Source organism: Melanerpes formicivorus, unplaced genomic scaffold, assembly GCF_026170545.1.
Source record: "Melanerpes formicivorus ecotype bairdi unplaced genomic scaffold, bMelFor1.0.p_v2 SCAF_329, whole genome shotgun sequence".
In the NCBI taxonomy this organism is placed as follows: Eukaryota; Metazoa; Chordata; class Aves; order Piciformes; family Picidae; genus Melanerpes; species Melanerpes formicivorus.
The window spans coordinates 189,855-208,330 of record NW_027142681.1 but is presented as its reverse complement, the minus strand read 5'-3'; the positions used below and the strand labels follow the sequence as shown (position 1 = coordinate 208,330).

The 18,476-nt window shown below is 40.2% G+C and overlaps 1 protein-coding gene across 1 annotated transcript in view; it reads right to left on the bottom strand.

The window, feature by feature from the left end:
* LOC137459179 (glutamate receptor ionotropic, kainate 1-like) overlaps window positions 1-18,476 on the bottom strand; it is a gene marked incomplete at its 3' end in the record, with an annotated part of 121,552 nt that overhangs the window by 14,651 nt on the left and 88,425 nt on the right. Inside the window, exons 2-4 of the mRNA XM_068170322.1 lie at window positions 12,044-12,211; window positions 9,415-9,672; window positions 229-410 (exon numbers count right to left, since the gene is read on the bottom strand). Coding sequence (XP_068026423.1) covers window positions 229-410; window positions 9,415-9,672; window positions 12,044-12,211 — 608 coding nt within the window. The remainder of the gene's footprint in view (window positions 1-228; window positions 411-9,414; window positions 9,673-12,043; window positions 12,212-18,476) is intronic.

Sequence of the window (18,476 nt, the reverse complement as noted above, 5' to 3'; positions counted from 1 at the left end):
TCAATACTGATATTGGTATTTATGGTTCTTTGAAGCCCTGAAATCTTGTGTGGTGCTCAGATGCTGCTGCACATTCTGTAACAACTCCTGTCCCTGGTAATACCAAGCCTATGTTCTAACTGGTAAATGCATTCAGACTTCGTGTTTCTCAGAAAATGGAAACTTGAGAGGCTGACAACCTTCAAGATACAAAATTAATGTCATGCTTTTTCATCCTCTCCCTCTTACCTGCTTAAGGATATCTGCAGCTGTTTCATGTGAGCAGTCAAATATCACGTAGAACTCCTTGCCCTTCTTCATCTCCTTGAGTAAAGGCCTGGCATCTTTATTCCCAGAGGGCAGCTGGCGGATTTTGATTTTAATGTTGTATCTAGAAGGGGCTTTGATGAGCTCTTGCAGACGAATTAGACCTGAAAAGTGATACACAATTATACAACTAACCATTCTTTGCAATGAGTTTTCCTTGTCACTTAAAGAGTGTCTCTTATCAGCTCCAGTGTATTTCACACACCCAGAGGGTCAGCTGTTACTTTGGTATTTACTAGCCTCCTAACTGAGTGCACCTTCAGCAATTTTGCTACCACCAAGTAGACACACTGGAGGGAAAGGAAGCCATCCAGAGGGACCTTGACAGGCTTGAGAGGTGGGCCTTTGCAAACCTTATGAAGTTCAGCAAGGCCAAGTGCAAGGTGCTGTAGCTGGATCAGGGCAGCCACAAGCACAAACACAGGCTGGGTAACAAGTGGATTAAAAGCAGCCCTGCAGGGAAAGACCTGGGAATACTGGTGTATAAAAAGAGTGAATATGAGCCAGCACTGTACACTTGCAGCCAAGAAAGCAAATCACATCCTGTGCTGCATCAAGAGAAGTGTAGCTAAGAGGGACGTTTTTTCCAATCTATTCCACTCTCCTGACACCCCACCTGGGTGTTCAGTTCTGGGGATCACAGAATAAGAAAGGCACAGACCTCTTGGATTAAGTCCAGAGGAGGGCCACAAAGATGTTCAGAGAGCTGGAGCATGTGCCCTGTGAGGATAGGCTGACAGAGTTGAAATCCTTATAGCAAGGCAGGAGACCCTGTAGCAATCCACCGGTACTTAAAGGCAGCCTGCAGGAAAGTTGGGAATGGACTCTTTACCAGGGAGTGTAGTGATTTGGCATGAGGTAATGTTTTCAAACTGAAAAGAGCATAGATTTGCATCAGATATTAAGAAGAACTTTTTTTACTGTGAGAGTGGTGAGGCAATGAAACAGACATTGTGGATACCTGCTCGCAGGAAGCATTCAAGGATAGATTGGATGGGACATAGAGCAACCTGATCTAGTGGAAGGTGTAATTGCCCATGGCAGGGGTTTAGAACTAGATGATCTTTAAGGTCCCTTCCAAGATAAAGTATTATAGGACTCTGTGATAATATTGTTATAGCTTTTTCTTTTCATGGTTATACCTGGCTTCAACATCAAAATGTTCTGAATCATACTTTAATTTGTTGAATATAGGACACGTTTGTCATGATGCTGTATTACTGCATTTTACTGCAAAAAGGATATGGTGCTTCTTACCTGGTAGCTAATTATTATTTTGATACCAAAAATCATGAACATTGAACTTAAAAAACCTCCTTACTAACTTTTGTGCCTAATATCAAGCATTAGCAGATGAGGGGTGATAGAGAAAAGTATTCAATGGCCAGCACCTCCATTTTGGCTCACTTAGAAGCCAGTGGTTAGCCTGAGTGGCACTTACCAACAATTATTCTTAATAGCTACACATATGGCTCTCACTATCCCCATTTCAGCGTACATTGCAACACCCTGGAAGAGGAATCTTCAATTTTTCCTATCATCAGTTTGGAGAAAAAAAAACCCTGAAGGTACAGTGAGTTACATAAAGTCACTCAGGAAGTCTGAGATCTAAAAAAATCAAATATCACGATATCGCTCTCTATGCCTGTAAACACAAGAACATGATTTCTAAGACTAACTCTTCAGGTGGTACAAATCTATATGTCTAATTTGAAATCAGTGGAGCTCAACCTGTTGATGATTTATCTGAGTATTTAAATACAGTGCAATTCCACTGGCTTATTCAGCACTCCTATGTAATTTCTGCTGCCTCCAAAACCTAACTAAGACCGTTAAGAGTTCTTTGAGGTGTGTGATTACAGTCTCTTTCTCATCAGCCATGAATGTAATTTGCCCACAAGGAAATCATGATCTCCTGCTGGGTAAAAGGTCTTAAAAATATGCATAAAGAGAGAGAGAATGTGGGAAAAAACTCATTTTTTGAACAGAAATAATATAAAATTATAAATGTGAAAAAAAATCATCACTCTCCTGCTGGGAGAGTATTTTATGTATGAATGTCTTTGGCTGAATGGTATACACAAGGCAAGATGAAGCATCACTATTTCTTACGAGGTTAGCAACTGACTGCTCTGCTGAGGATTGTCTGCTTTTGCTCAAGTACTGGCAATGCAGTTTGAAAAAACCCCAACAATGAATCTTTCTCCCTGCTTGCAATGCTGAGTCTGTTCTTTGCAGGTTTTCAAGTATCAACAATCAATATAGAATATTAAGTATCATGAGTATTCAAATGTTAATTAGTACATGCAGTGTGAGACCAGAGCCCGGCTGGAAGCCAGTCTGTGTAAATATGAAGCATTTTGAGTTCATTATTATGAGAATGGGTATTTGCTTCAAACACTAACAAGTATGACAGTTTATGTAATCTGGCTGTAAAGCTGTAGCTTGGTTGTATCATGCGCTCACATGTTCCATCCCTGACCATAGTTCCTTGGCCACTGTAACAACTGGCAACTCTAGGAGAGAAAACTGAGATTTGAGAGGAAGAATGAAGCATTCAGGGAAACTTGAATCTTATCTGCAGCCTCAGACTGAGTATTGTTTCTCCTTCTGGCAACCAAAAGTTGCAAGTGTGGTGAAGAGCAGGAGGAAAATATTCACCCACCCACCTCCATCACCTTTTTGGAGGAAGGAAAATGCTGTGTGCCTTAAAATGCCTACTTGAGCCACATGAGATTTGAACTTTATACTTCCCACCATTTCCTACTGCTACATGAAAGAAAGGTAAAGCATAGATACAGTGTACTGAAGAGATCAAAGCAGTCAAAGACTGCAGGCATTTTCTGGATGACCAGGCAAAAGCCTGAATCAGCTGACTGTCAGTGTAATTAGCAGTGGAGGCAAATAACCATCAGTGCTCTCCCTCCTCTTCCTCCTCCTCAACAAATCCAAACCCTTGGACATAATAACATCAAGTTGTGATATGTAAGAGATCTTGAATGTGAAGTGCTTAATCAGACTCCTGGGGGCAGTTGGGTGTGCCTGGGCAAGCAGAGTACTTAGGGCAGTCACATTTCTCTTGCTTGGTGAGACCACCTGGATTTCACCCTGCAACAGGCAGGCAGCATCATGGACTGCCCATGAAGTTGGGAAGGCAGTAATGGCCAAGCTGGCATAGGCTCAAAAGAAACATGTCCTGGGCATCAGCCCTATCTCTGCAAAGTTTGTCAGCTGACCTGAGCAGTAACACAGAACCGTGCTGGAGCAGGAAAGCTGTGATGTCTGAGTACAAGCTGTGAAGAGCCTGGAAGGAATGTTAAAGAGTACAATTGAGAGGAATGCTTTAATTTGGGAATTCATAACAAAATCTCTAAAGATTGAAACCAGACTCATTTCACTACATTTCTTGGCCTGTTGTGTGTATTCCGCTGTCTTTTACTTAGACATGCATACATTTTCTTCTTTGCCTTTGTAAATAGAGTTGGGAATGTTCTGTATTTTCAGTGATATATCTTGTGGTCTTCAACCTTGATTGATGCAGTAAGCTTTGGGGCTGGATTTCTAGCTTCGGCTATTGGACTGATGAAGAGAAACTGTTTGCTCCAACACCTGAGTTAAGCTGCACCAGGGGAAGTTTAGGCTCAAGGTGAGGAGAAAGTTCTTTACAGAGAGAGTTGTTAGCCATTAGAATGTGCTGCCCAAGGAGGTGGTGGAGTCACTGTCCCTGGAGGTATTCAAGAGGGGATTGGATGTGGCACTTGGTGCCATGGTTTAGTAGTCATGAGGTGTTGGGTGACAGGTTGGACTTGATGATCTTTGAGGTCTCTTCCAACCTTATTGATTCTATGATTCTATGTTAAATTATGAGAAAGTCTTTGTATATTTCATATCATTCCATGATGTCTAGAACTACTGCAAGCTCTATGTGACATATTTAGGAGTTCAAAATTGTCTAACATAAACATGGCATTAGAGCAGACAACTGATTGTAGACACTGGCAAGTATGCATGGTAGCGTGTGTTGGTAGAAAGTGTTCATCTCTTCATTTCCACCCCCTCCTCATTTTTCTTAATGGAAAAAAACACTCTACATCATATAAGACTGAAGGAATACTTTTACTGCTTTGTGAGGAAGTACTCCTATTTATTAAAAACTGTGTAAGGGTTAGTAAAGTTAGATGGCTCTTATAACCACAAGTTCAAAGAAAGAAAATTCAGTAGCAACTCAAATTGTGCCATGCGCAAACTAATTGAACTGATTCAGTGAAAAGATTCAGCTCCTCTGGGCCTTCAACAAATGCTGGGAGAGCAGCCTAACAAGTGGGGAAACTTCTTACAGAGAAGATGGAGATTGTGATGTATTTGCCTTTCTCAGCACCTGGTTAAAATATTGAATTCTGGGAAGATAGATCAAAAGCATATTCAAAGCTGCACTGAAGGCAGTGCTAATCCTTTTGTTTGAGTTCTTGATAGCTGAGAGAAAAGTCATGTGCCTGTTACAGATCAATGTGCCAAATAACAAAGAGCAATAGTAGGATATTGGAAGGGATCTATTGCACATCACTGAATTAAACCAGTGAACAGTATGTCTACTCAGTTCTGGCAGGTGGAAAGGTAAGCTGTAATTTATGGTACCCCAGTTTGAGCAATACATGTTCAATGTATCATGCAGTCTATTGCAAGGCTTCGTGAGATTGTCTTTAAACTTCAGGAGACCTTTTTTTTTTCTGCTTTACACAAAAGCAATGCACTTGATATAATCTATTTTCTTTTTAACACCTTGATAAAAAATATAGAGGAATCATTAATCAGAGTGAAGGCTGATTATGGCTTGGGGACTGAACACAATGTAGATCATGCTTAATATGGAAAAAAGCAACACAGTCTCAATCTGAAAATAAATATATATATATATATTTGCTTAGGAGTCTTATTTTTTCCTAGCATTGGAAAACTATAGGCATTAATAAGCAGGTTGAGAATTTCAGGACAACTATGAGAGGTTTAAATAAATATCTACTTTACAGTCAGAAAATATTAATTTACTATCAAGAAGGATGATGACTGGCTGGAAGTCTATCTTTCAATGGCACAGTGAGAACAGCAATTAGAAATGAAAATAATCTGTAGTGTGCTTGATTATTCTTATTTATATTGAAGTCTAAGAGGCAACAGGGTAAAAATCTGATAAGCTCAACTCAGGAAACACAAATAAATATTTCAAATGTATTTTAGGAACAAAATACAAGCTTTATAAGTGCTGTAGGTCCCTTTGGAGGAGACAGTAAAGTTGTTTAGGCTGAGGGAGCTGGGATTGTTTAGCCTGAAGAAGAGGAGGCTCAGGGGTGACCTCATTGCCCTCTACAACTACCTGAAGGGTGGTTGTAGCCAGGAAGGGGTTGGTCTCTTCTCCCAGGCAACCAGCACCAGGACAAGGGGACACAGTCTCAAGCTGCACCAGGGGAGGTTTAGACTCGAGGTAAAGAGAAAGTTCTTCACCAAGCGAGTCGTTCGTCATTGGAATGTGCTGCCCAGGGAGGTGGTGGAGTCACCGTCCCTGGAGGTGTTCAAAAGGAGATTGGACGTGGCACTTGGTGCCATGGTCTAGTCATGGGGTCTGTGTTGATAGGTTGGACTTGATGATCCTCGAGGTCTCTTGCAACCTTAGTTATACTGTGATACTGTTTAACATGGTGCATCTGGTACCATTTAGTATGGTACTTGATAAGAAGCAGGATAAATAAGCACTTTTTGTTCCAAACATCATTTTTAGCACTATTGGTTGCAGGTTTTCTAGACCTACTGATTTGCTTATCATTCTATTCTTCTTCTATTATTTACAGTCCTATAGATTACACTCAGTAGATTACTAACACTCAGCAACTGATGTGATAGATATTGGAACCTTGAATGAATTCTAAAAGACTGGGGGAAAGTGTTAATGTTTCACCAGTACAAGTGTATGTGAGGTAACACAGAGTGGCTTAACCCAGTGAAAGCACTGGACAAGCTGTGAGTAGAGCTGATGTGGTGGTAAAATGCTGCAGAATGAAAACTTGGGCCTGTAAGACAGATGTTAAGCTGTGGAGGGAAGATAGCTCTGTATCACCCCAAGTGCCTTTGGTTTTACAAGTTCTGTTGACACAGGTAACTTCTTGGATGTAAAGCACTTGCCCTCAGGAGATGTCCATTTTCATATGTCATGCAACCCACCCATGAAAAATGTAGGACTGTAAAATATTCAGTTGCCTGATCTTAAAAAGCAGCTGGCAAGAAGAGAGCCTTATTAAACAGCAGAGGTCTGTGAAGGCTGGTGCTAAACCATTCAAACACTTGTAGTGTTCTTGCCTCTGTATGCACTCCAAAATCATTGACTGGAAACAAGTTACGTCTGAAAAACATTTGGATGTCAAAAACTGGCAGCATGGTAAATAGTGTTTGAGATAAGGAGGGTAGGCATGGAAACATGAGTTCACTTTGATGAACTTGGTTTTTTTTAACATTCCTTTGGTCCAGACTTGTAACTGCTTTTCTGTTAATAGTATCACAGTAATGGATGCATCCATGAAGCAGTGAAAACCATAACTACAGGAGGTGGGTCACTACAGCTTGATGAACTGGCACAGTATGTGGCATCTGTGCTGGAGCTGACCATGATGGTACATGGGCTTGGAGCACTACTGTAGTGTGAAGGATAAAAAGAGGATTTTCCACACTTAACATTCAAGATAAACTCTTAACCTGGAGCAGGATTAATCTCAACCTAAGTAATCGGTGTATGGATCATTGGCAGTTCATTGTTACGGCTATGAGTCCATTGTTTGTTTAGGAGTGAAGCTGATCTTCACACACCATTAGTCTCTAAGGAAAAAAAATAGCTTAATGTTGTGTCTTCTTGTGATGTTACAATGTCAAAATTGAGAGATGAGAAATAAAAAGTAGGCTTGAGATAAATAGTGTCACTCTAACCCCAAATCCAAAGACTATTTATATCGATAGAAGTTGACCTGTTTACTTTCCTGACTCAAAGTTAATAAGATGATGGATGATTCATTTACTTTTTAAATATCTCTGCAAATTAAGCCTCTTTAATATCAGTCAATTTTGTAACTGAATATGTACACAGCCATTAGTGTTTTAGACTGCTAATTTGATAATAGAATAAGCCTAAGAAATGTGCACTTGTTTATCCATGAGTACATTTTGACATGCAGTGGTAGGAGCCCAGCAGAAATCCTGCTAAGCTAGACCACCATAATGGAAATACAAGAAGACCACTGCAGTAAGCCTAGCCTGACTTGTTCTTTCTCTTCTGCCCTCAGCCCTCCAGTGTACTTTCTCAGTCCAAGGTGAGCAAGAACATTGGAGCTGAGATCTGCCTCTTGGATTCAGGAGGAAATATTCTTCTTTTGTGCTATCAACAGTGAAGAAATACACACAACTTTTTCAGCCTTAAATTGAGTTTGGGGAGGTTGTTTTTTTCAGTAGAAATCTGCCTTTCAGACAAGTTTTTCCTGTGTGATTTTGTAAGGCATGATTTTTGTTTTTATTTTTCATACTCTGTTTAAAGACTTAGGCAGACACCTGAGTTCATCCAAGTTTGGTTTATGCCATTATCAAAGAATCAGTTTAAATGCTGCCTTCACACCTGTAGAGCTCTAGTAGGTGTTATATTTCTGTGGGCAATGGGAAGAAAAAGGGGAATGGAAGTCTCAGGGTGGGGTTGACAGTGATGTGCTTCATCTGCACACATGACTGCTAATGTACAACAAGCTTTTTCAGAAATGTATGTGATCTGACCACACTTTTCCCACTAAAATATAGTGTTGAAGGATTGTGGTGAGGTTTTACAGTGGAATAGCTCTCAATGTAAGTCTTTTTTAGTTGTCTTTACTTTCTTCATCTCTCCAGATAGAATGTCTCCAAGAAAACCTTTTCTGCTGCTTGGAATGTGCTCTTATTTAATACTTAGTGCCCTTCAAAAAAACCAATCAATTGACAGGAGGGTTTCCTGTGTTTTGAAGAAGAACTATAGACTTCTCTGAGCTTTTAATGGTTTGTTTACAAGTAAACCTTCTCTCATAAAGCTAAATCATGGACCGTTGATCCGTTACTCTGTCTCCAATGTAGGAGAGATTATGTTCTCTGCAGTAATTCTTGGAATCAATTTTTTTGTTTACAATCCTGCTGGACAGGACCCCTTCTGAGAGCAGTTTAGATATGCAGTTTTCTCAGTGACCAGAGCAGCTAATATATTTATCAGAAACAAATACAGTACACTCTGTGGTATCAGATACAGGGTTAGCAAAGCCTATATGCATAAAGACATGCAGCAGTAGCTCAGACTTCTTGTAATATGAGTAGTCTTTCACACTCTCTGTGTACTAAAACAATAGAAGTCCTAGACTCTGATAAGCTTTTAAACAACTTGTTCTGAGGAATGAGTTTGTTATTCTCTCTCACCCCCTCCAGACATCCCCCACCCCCCGTGAATAGAAACGGACGTGTTACTGATATTGATTGCTCATAGTATGCTGGTGGACAGCTATGGCTACTGTGTGCCTCATGGTGGGAGGTTCTTGTCACAAAGAATGAATGATCTCTGTGTTGAGAGTCCTAGGATGGAAACATTTACATGAATTGCAACTTTGAGATTCAGCCTTCAGTACCCAGCTGACAAGTTGACTCTTTCTGAGACAGTTTCAAGGAACAAGGTAGTCTCTCTGTTAAGAATGCTACAGCTTAAACTTTGGGTTTGTAGATGCATCCTTTTTAAGATCAGCCATTCACTGAGGGGAATCCCTGATCAGCCCCATACTAGACTATCTGAAGCTGTGTTATTTGTTCCAGAAACAGGAAGCAAAACATGATCAAGTATTCAGAATCCACAAGCTTCCTCCCAGTGACTTGTTAATGTCTGATAAAATGAACAACTTTCCGAAAGCAACAGCAACAGAAATAGAGCTGAGCCTTAAGAGACCTTTCTCTTCTACATTCTGCTGTTAAGTATGCCAAACTGAACTACCACAGACAGTCTCTCTCACAGAATTTATTTATATATGGATATTAATGGATATACATGATCTGCAATGTACCATTACTGCTTACCTGTGCTGTCTTCATATACTACTGTTATTATTTTCCAGTTGTAGTAGAGTACAAGATCCAACACTGCCCTGCTGATGGCTGAATAGTCTGGATATAGGTTGATATAAAATGCATCTTTGTTATCCACTGTAGGGTGCTTCCATCGTGTCTGAATATGTGGGACTTCAAGTGCATTGCAAATGGACTGCACTGCGCTGACGGAGGAGCTGTGGGAAGGTCCAAACAGAGCAGCTACACCAAGAGCGAGCTGGTCACATGCTGAGGGAGAGAGGAAGGAAGAGGAAAAAGCTGTTAGTCCACAAAAGCAAGTCACTTTTGTGATGGTTACTGAGATCATTTATTCTTCATCCTCCCCCACCATTTCAAAGTGAGAATGGCTAAACATTTTGCTCCCAGAGAGATTTGAACATGGTTCCTAAGCACAGCTTAACTGGTTAGTGTTATATCCTAGAACCTGCTTGCTACCAATAAAAACTGAAGCAACTTTTTTGGTCATTAACTTCAGATCACATTGATTCTTAAATTGCCTTTCTCAGAAGGGCATTATCTTGGTGAAACTAGGAGCTTTCTGACTATGGGCCTGCCAGGGGACATCACAGCAATTAAATTTCATGGCAGTGTGTCAGGAAATAATGTTCATGGGGTCATAACAGATACAATAAGGATTCCCTACATGACTGGGAAGCTTCCACCAATGTGAGTTGTTTAATTTCATGATGCTGAAGGAATATAAACAGTAAAGGGCACTATGATTCACAGTGCTCTATAATCTGTGTTTACAAAATAGGTAGTAAAGCCTAAAGCCCTCAGTAATGACAGAGGGAAATAAAGAACCAGCACACACTGTCCTTTCAATACCTTTCAGTCAAATGCTAGTGTCAAAAAAAGGTTTCTTTCTCCTTGTGCTTATATCTCCACCAAAAGAATCCCTCCTGTATGTGTCTTTTCATTTTTCTTTCCCTCCCATGTCTATTGAGGCTAACAGACAGTAGCACTAATTACTTTTGTCCGTTAGCAAAATTTACTACAAACATTTCTAATAAGGTCTTACCAACTGGACAAAGCCCTGCACAGAGTTGCTGTACTCTTTGTGAGAAATGTAGAAATTACAGAGACTGGGTGAAATATTTAGTATTCCACAATTAGCTGAGGTCTTTTAAATTAATATTTATCTCTCTGACAGCAATAGAATACAACAGAAAATCAATTATGTTCTCGTTTCCATTTGCAAATGAGTGTCTTACAGCCACTTCTAAAATGTGCAAGCCTTCAGGGTTTAATTCAGAAGACTTCTTAAAGGATCACAGGCTTTAATGTGTAAATTCCATAAATAATATAAATAATTCATTGTCCAAAGAAATTACTACTCTTTGAATGGATTCCTTGTTTGTAGGCTTACAAAAATATTTATGATGGACTCCTTCCTGCAGCTTAAATGGAGAAAGCACACTGACAACAGACACAGAAACGATTCCCCCTCTACAGGGAATCTAAACTCCTGTCTATTTGGATTATGTGGTCTATAAATCCAGAATATGTGATTTTCTATCTAATGCAGTTGCAGCACGCATCTGATACTTCAAAAATAATGTAATAGAGAGAATTTGAAGGTGTTTTCTTTGTTCTTGAGAGCGTTTTCCTTTTTTCTTGAGTAAGAAATCAGAGTACCATGAAGAGAATTTAGTAATTTAGGTGTGTGTGGAAGGTGATATCTCACCAACATTCTAGCATGATTCATGATATGAAGCATGTTTGTTTTCTGGTATTCATTATAGCAGGCACATCTTCTGCCTTATAGCAAGCATATCTTGTATCATGTATAGTTAATAGATATTATAGTGAACTGTAAAGCACATTTGCAAAGTCTTAGTGACTTACTAGTCTTTTTCCAGACTTTTTTGCATGAGATTATGTGCACACCATATAATTCCAGGAACTAAACTGCTGCGTACGAAATCATAGCAAACCTCAAAATTGCCTCCTAGAGGCGATGAAATAACTGTGCTTAGGGAGAGCTGTGAGTTTTCCCCCCTTTTTCTGTTGTCATCTGCAAGTTAATTAGTCACAAGTAAATAGGACCATAATTTTCTTTTGAGAAAAAGAATAGGTAAAAAACCTCCAAACTTGTCCACTCCAGTTTTTATAGTTGTTTATAAGAGAGAAATTTGCTTCTGTCTCTAATCCTCTGAACCATTAATATTCCAAGACAGGGAGATTACTGGCCTCTATTCTTTAAAGTACAACAGAACTAATTTGTTATGAATAATGGATATCTGTCTGTGTGTGTGTGTGCTAATTATGGGTTGTGACATCCCACTGTGATTCCTGTTAGTCTGTGATTATATTCTGCAGAATACCAGGTGGCAAACCTATTTTTTGGAAAGAAAAATGGGTTGGACTTGCCACTCTCCATCTGGGGATCTTAGCATGTAGACAGTATGTAGGTGTGCTATCAGAAACTTGATGACAAGTCCAAGTCCAGCTTCATTCTTACTTAAAATGATTTTGAAAATGGATTTTATATTTACCATTCATACACATATGTTACAACTGGAACAAAAAGGAAATCTGGCTGGGAAAAGGTAGTATGGAACACCTATGTTACTGAAACAGTAATTGAGATAATTACCTCTCCTTGAGGCTTCAAAACTATCAAAAAGGTTAATTCTCTGGATGTCATAGGTTAATGTGGTATTAGGCATCAGTGTTCTGTTTCTATTAATGTTGGTGACTGCAAACTTGAAAGCCAATTCTTCAATATTAACAGGTTCATTTTCCACAGTTTCGAATATCCCTCCTGTTGCAACAGAGATAAATGAGAAGTATTATTCACCTCTTCATCACTGTACATAAAAAGAGAAATATAAATGATGAGCAATAATAATCCGAGAGTTCATAAATGAAGACAGTTAAAATTGCTGTTAAAAGCACTACAGCCAGAGCATATTGGATCATTACTTTTGTCTACAATGTCACTGTAGGTTAATTCAACATTATGAATGTTGTTGAGACAAATATCTGTGAAAGATTGTGCATGTTTGTTATTCAGGTTTTTCAAAAGAAAAATTTTACATGCTTGTGAAAACTTCTGTTGAGTTCCCAGCTAATGACACTGGTGATATTCATAGGTCTTGTTCCCAGGGCTCCAATAGAATCTAAATTTAGACTGAAAGATGGGTGTGTTGAAGATGTTTTCCGAAGTGTTTCTGCAAATCTTGGCAGTACCATATCCACAGTCAGAAGTGAGTTAGGAGCTTGAGTCGAAATGGATTGATAGTTTCCACTCAAGGTTGGTGTATTAGTTAGGCTTTGGGTTTATATAAACCTTGGGCAACGTTGTTGGTAATTTCTCAGTTTGCTCAGGAGAGCTTCTTTCTGAATGATACAGAACACAGCCAAGTCACACACTGCTCCCGCAGAAGATTTCACCTCTCTGCCAGTGTCAAGTAATCTCTCCAGTGGTGTATTGTCTACCAGTACCATGATGACAGTAGCTTAAAAGCCTCCTTTCAAGGACAGCACTGGATTTAGCACAATTGCTCTCAACTTCCTGCAATATACTTTTCCCCAGCATCTGTTTTGGACTATTTGAACAAAGATATGTCCCAGCCCATTCTGTGCAATTCCAGCTGGGCAACTGCTCTTTGAGCACTGTTCAGTTTGCAAAAACTTATTTTCTACCTTTCACACTGAAAACATATGTATTCCTTGCTCCCTTTTAGAGCAAACAAGGTAAATCTGAGCTTTTCATTAACCTGGAAGCAAGTTTTCCAGCAGACAATCTGTAAATAACCAGTCTGAACTTTGGAAGCATTCTGGACATTTTGGCTTTTACTGTGAGACAGAGAAGGTGGCTATGTTTCAAATCAACAGGCTGCCCCACTTAAACTAGAATGTCTACTCCCTCTAGCCTCCAGAGACTTTATTGTGCCAACAACACATTCAGGCTGTCTAGGAACGCTGGGATTTGATGAATGCATAACAAACACAGCTAATTTGGAAAAAAAGGGGAAAAAAAAATAGCTCCTTTAAACAGTAATCTCCAGCTTCAGTACTTGATTTTGCAAGCATAATTTACTCATTTAGTGCAAGTCACTAGAGGATACTTTGGGTTTCTCAGTTACATATTTTAGCATTTTCCCATGTGAGATTTATATTTTCTGAGCATCAGAATATATTCAGCTAATGCACTGCAATGTCTTTCAATTTTGATGTCACCAGTTTCGGATGCAGTCATTAGCAGACGATCAGAAAATGGAAACACGGCAGAATTAAAACCTGTTTGGAATTTTAACTCAGCAATGAAAACACCGAAGGCTATCAATCCCGAGATGGTAATGTAGTCTCTAGCTACTCCTGAGTACACATCATTATGTTATCTCTCAAACTCATATATAACAATACATTAACATGACTTCAGCAATTTTGTTAACCAACATTCTTGTTGACAATATGTATTTCTCATTTACCATATGCATGTGACAACACCCTAAAGACTTTCTGACTTATTTGGCTTTCCCCCTCCATCATAACACATACAAGCAATTACAGGAGACTGTGACACACAGTAATAGCTGGAGGAAAAAAAGAAAAGTTTAAATGCTGAGTTTGGAACCAAATATAAAACCTCATATGGAATACTGGCAGTCAGCAGATCTACAGGTTTTCCAGATTTACAAACTGTAGGAATACCAGAAGGAAATAAAAATCATTCATTCTTTCAGATCTGTTTGTTCTTTGGGATCTTATAATTCCTCATCTCAATGATGATATCAACAAGTTTACTACTTTTCTGGTTAAATCAAATTTGTTTTCTGTCCTTTCACCTGAGGAACACTGGTCTGGTCTATTCTATTCTATTCTATTCTATTCTATTCTATTCTATTCTATTCTATTCTATTCTATTCTATTTTCAATCCCTTATAATGCCAGCCTGGGTATGGACCAACAAGAAAACATTTATGTAGAATAAACCAAACCAGGTTGGAAGAGACCTTCAAGATCATCGCATCCAACCCATCAACCAATCCAACCCACCTAAACAACTAACCCATGGCACCAAGCACTCCATCAAGTCTCCTCCTGAACACCTCCAATGACGGCGAATCCACCACCTCCTCGGGCAGCCCATTCTAATGGGCAATCACCCTTTCTGTATAGAACTTCTTCCTAACATCCAACCTAAACCTCCCCTGGCACAGCCTGAGACTGTGTCCTCTTGTTCTGGTGCTGGCTGCCTAGGAGAAGAGACCAACCTCTGCCTGTCTACAGCCTCCCTTCAGGTAGTTGTAGAGAGTGATAAGGTCACCCCTGAGTCTCCTCTTCTCCAGGCTAAGTAACCCCAGCCCCCTCAGTCTTTCCTCATAGGGCTTGTGTTCCAGACCCCTCATCAACTTTGTTGCCCTTCTCTGGACTCGTTCCAGCAAGTCAACAAGATACAGCCACTGTGTTTTGCTTGGTCACCTACTAGAAGTAGCAAAGAATTGCTCTGCAAGGCAAGGTTATTTTTGAGTATAATGGAAAGCCTGGGCTAACTTTCTAATACAGGGTGACCATCACCTCTCCCCATCTCCAGTAGGATGGGCTTGCTACCATCTGATCTTGGTAAAAATTCTTGTCCATCTTGGAAATTATTATCGTTCTGAGCTTGGTTTGTGGGGTTTGTTTGGTTTGGTTTGGGTGTTGTTTTTTTCTCTTTGGTTGGTTTGGTGGGGTTGTTTTTTTGTTTGGGCTGGGTTGGTTTTCAGTGGGTTTTTTTTGGTTGGTTTTGTTGGGTTTTGATTGGTGTTTAAGTTTTTTGTTTTGTTTGGTTTGGTTTGGGTTTTTTTTTGCTTTCTTTGGTAAATTAAACCAACATTTTTAAGCTGTCCTTGAGGTAACCTTCATACCTATGCACGCACAAGCACTTTCTCATTTCAGGACTAGAACTTTTCCAGACCTCTAATCCATTGCCCATTAAATGGAGATTAATTTTAATTGACTAATATTCGTGAACTATTTATACTTCATTAGCAGAATTTTGCATAATTTTTGCTTAGTCTGTTTAAAAAAAAAATGGAAACTCACTGGGCAGAGGGAAGGAGTGGGGGGAAAGCAGGAGGAAGGGAAAGAGGGGAAATGTTGCATGGATGTGTTTCCTAATCAAAACTGCGTATGCATGATCACGTACACATCTAATATATTCAGATAAATCTCTCTGAAAGTCATCTGTATGCTCAGTATATTGGTAACCTTTCAACACATTTTCCATGTTCTTTTTGTGTGGGTTAACACTGCAGTAAAGCACTTAGAGACAACTTCAATTTGTTGATGAGACAGGTCTTGTGTAAGAACAACACAGATAGGCAAGAGGTTCAGAATTTTACACAGGAGATTTAGTTCAGTTGAACTGAAGATCATAGTATCATAGTATCAGTCAGGGTTGGAAGGGACCACAAGGATCATCTAGTTCCAACCCCACTGCCGTGGGCAGGGACACCCCACACTAGATCAGGCTGGCCAGAGCCTCATCCAGCCTACTCTTAAACACCTCCAGGGACGGGGCCTCAACTACCTCCCTGGACAACCCATTCCAGGGCTTCACCACTCTCATGGGGAAGAACTTCCTCCTCACATCCAGCCTGAATCTCCCCACCTCCAGCTTCATTCCATTGTCCCTAGTCCTATCACTACCTGACATCCTGAGAAGTGCCTCCCCAGCCTTCTTGTAGCCCGCTTCAGATACTGGAAGGCCACAATTAGGTCACCTCGGAGCCTTCTCTTCTCCAGACTGAACAGCCCCAACTCCTTCAGTCTGTCCTCACAGGAAAGGTGCTCCAGCCCTCCCATCATCCTCATGGCCCTAGGGTGCCATTTAGAGTCTCTGCAACCTGCATTTAGACTACTGTCCCCACTACAACAGGGGAGGTTTGAAACTACATAAGTCATCCTTTCTAGTCAGAAAACTTTTACTTGACTGAATGTTCTTCTCCTGATGAAAAAGTAAGCACAAAAAGTAGTCTCCTGTTGTCCATGAACAAAGTTTGTGAGACATTTTGTGGAGCAAATTGTTGCTTACTGTGAGTGAAGTTTGGGACAGCTGAATTGTGGAAAGCTTGAACTGCTACCTAGGAGCTTGATTTTTCTGTTGGGATGTACGTGTGTGTGAAAGGGTTGAATCAGTCTATAACTTTGTGTTACAAATCAGATAAAATCTGGATGTTCTGTGCTGTTGTGTTTTCATCCATGTGTCCTTAATGAAAACCTCCAATGCAGGAAACTCTTTCTCTTATCGTGTCTTCTACTGATGACTTGCAGTCAAGGTCCAGGTTAAAAGAGAAATAGCAGAGTAAGTGACAAGTTTGATGAAGAACTGTTTTGTCAGATGATTGTTTAAATAAAGTAATTGCTGTAAAACATTTAAAAACCAAATTAACCACAAGATTCTATAAGGGAAGAAAAAAAATATCAATGTCAGTTCAAAGCTATAAATGATGCTCCAGAAATGAGACTATTACTGATGAGCATGAAAGCAAACACTGACTTTCAATGTAGGAAGCTGGTAGCATATGCATGGAATGTAGTTCAAATGTTTTGATCTCTGCCTTTCATCTCACTCCCCTCCTCCCAAGTTAATCATATAGTGAATATGTTGTAGCAGATTTGGCTGGCCACAAGGCTGCTTAGTCCTGATCTGTGGTAGTCTTGATCTTTCTTCTGTACAGGTGGTCTCTGCCCTCATGATGAGCAGGATTGGCTTCCTGAGTCATCAGGAAACTGCCTACCCAAAACCAGGTGAATGCCAGAGCTACAGGGGTTGCTCTGCTTCACACAGATGTCAATGCCTCCCAGAGGATGCCTCAGCAGGTACAGCTGAGGATCAGTGACAGATGTAGGTTACTTGATCCTATTGCACTCAGCAAGTAACTCTCCACCAGCCACATGTGAGCACATCTTTTGGAGAAGCCAGTGTTGATATTAATTTAACTGATAATCCCACTTCAGGTCACGTGTGTGAGGAAATCTTTCACTTTCTTCATTTTCTTTATAAAGCAATGTCCACAAGGATGAAAGAAAAATGTTGTATCTGCACCTAACTTGAATTTACCTGTGGAAAGCTAGAGGAAAAGACTGCTTGGATAATATGGCTCTGACAGAGATGAAGGCTGATCCACATTAACAACTGCTCTGCAGAGAGGAGTGAGGAATGTGAGTCAAACTGCCAGCTATGACAAAGCCTCAGCCCTACTCATGCTCTGGAGATAAAAACTATTCTATAGCAAGTAAAATGTCAAAATGTAAAAGCACACCTCAGCAGGCACACCTGAAAAAAGCAGATCCAGCCTTGAGAAAGCAAATATTTCCATTAAAAGGGGTCATCTCAGACTAAGAGAGTTTTAAAAAAGGTCATGGCTGAATCAATGGCTCTCAACATTTCACTTCAAGACAAGGCAGTGCACAAAAGCTTGTTATTGGAAAGAAATACCTGTCCCTGCTTTAAAATCGGGCATCAACAGCAACAGCTGAAAGGTGTTGGCCTTTCTGGTGGTAGTTCAACCTGTCTCCCTGGGATTCTTGGGTCAAATTTCCTCAATACAAAATACTTTGCTATCAGATTTCAGTCCCAAAACAGGATATGTAATACAGATTTTAGCCACATATACACAAAATTGACTGTGCAGCCTTTCAAAATATTGAAGGGACAAGCCCCAAAACATGTCCTAACCCAGGCAATGGGTTAAGCATCTGTGAGTGTGCAAACCTGGACACTTCCTGGGGTCCAGATGGTCCAGGTAAATGTGTAGCACATGTAATTAACCTTGTAACACACCTTTTAACTGTGTGGGCACCTGTCCATGTTTAGATATTCCCCATTCTACAGAGTCAGCTATCAGGTTTCTCTGGTATGAATAGGCATTAATTCTCTTGGGACAGTATTTAAAGCAGCCGAGAAGGTAGGCAGTCTGCCTTGTTCTCAACCAGAAAGCAACAAGAGCCACACGATGCTGGAGTTGCAACTGAAGTTACACCTGAGCCTTGCACCTGAACCAAGGCAACCAGCAGTCCAAGAGCCCTGTGGTGGA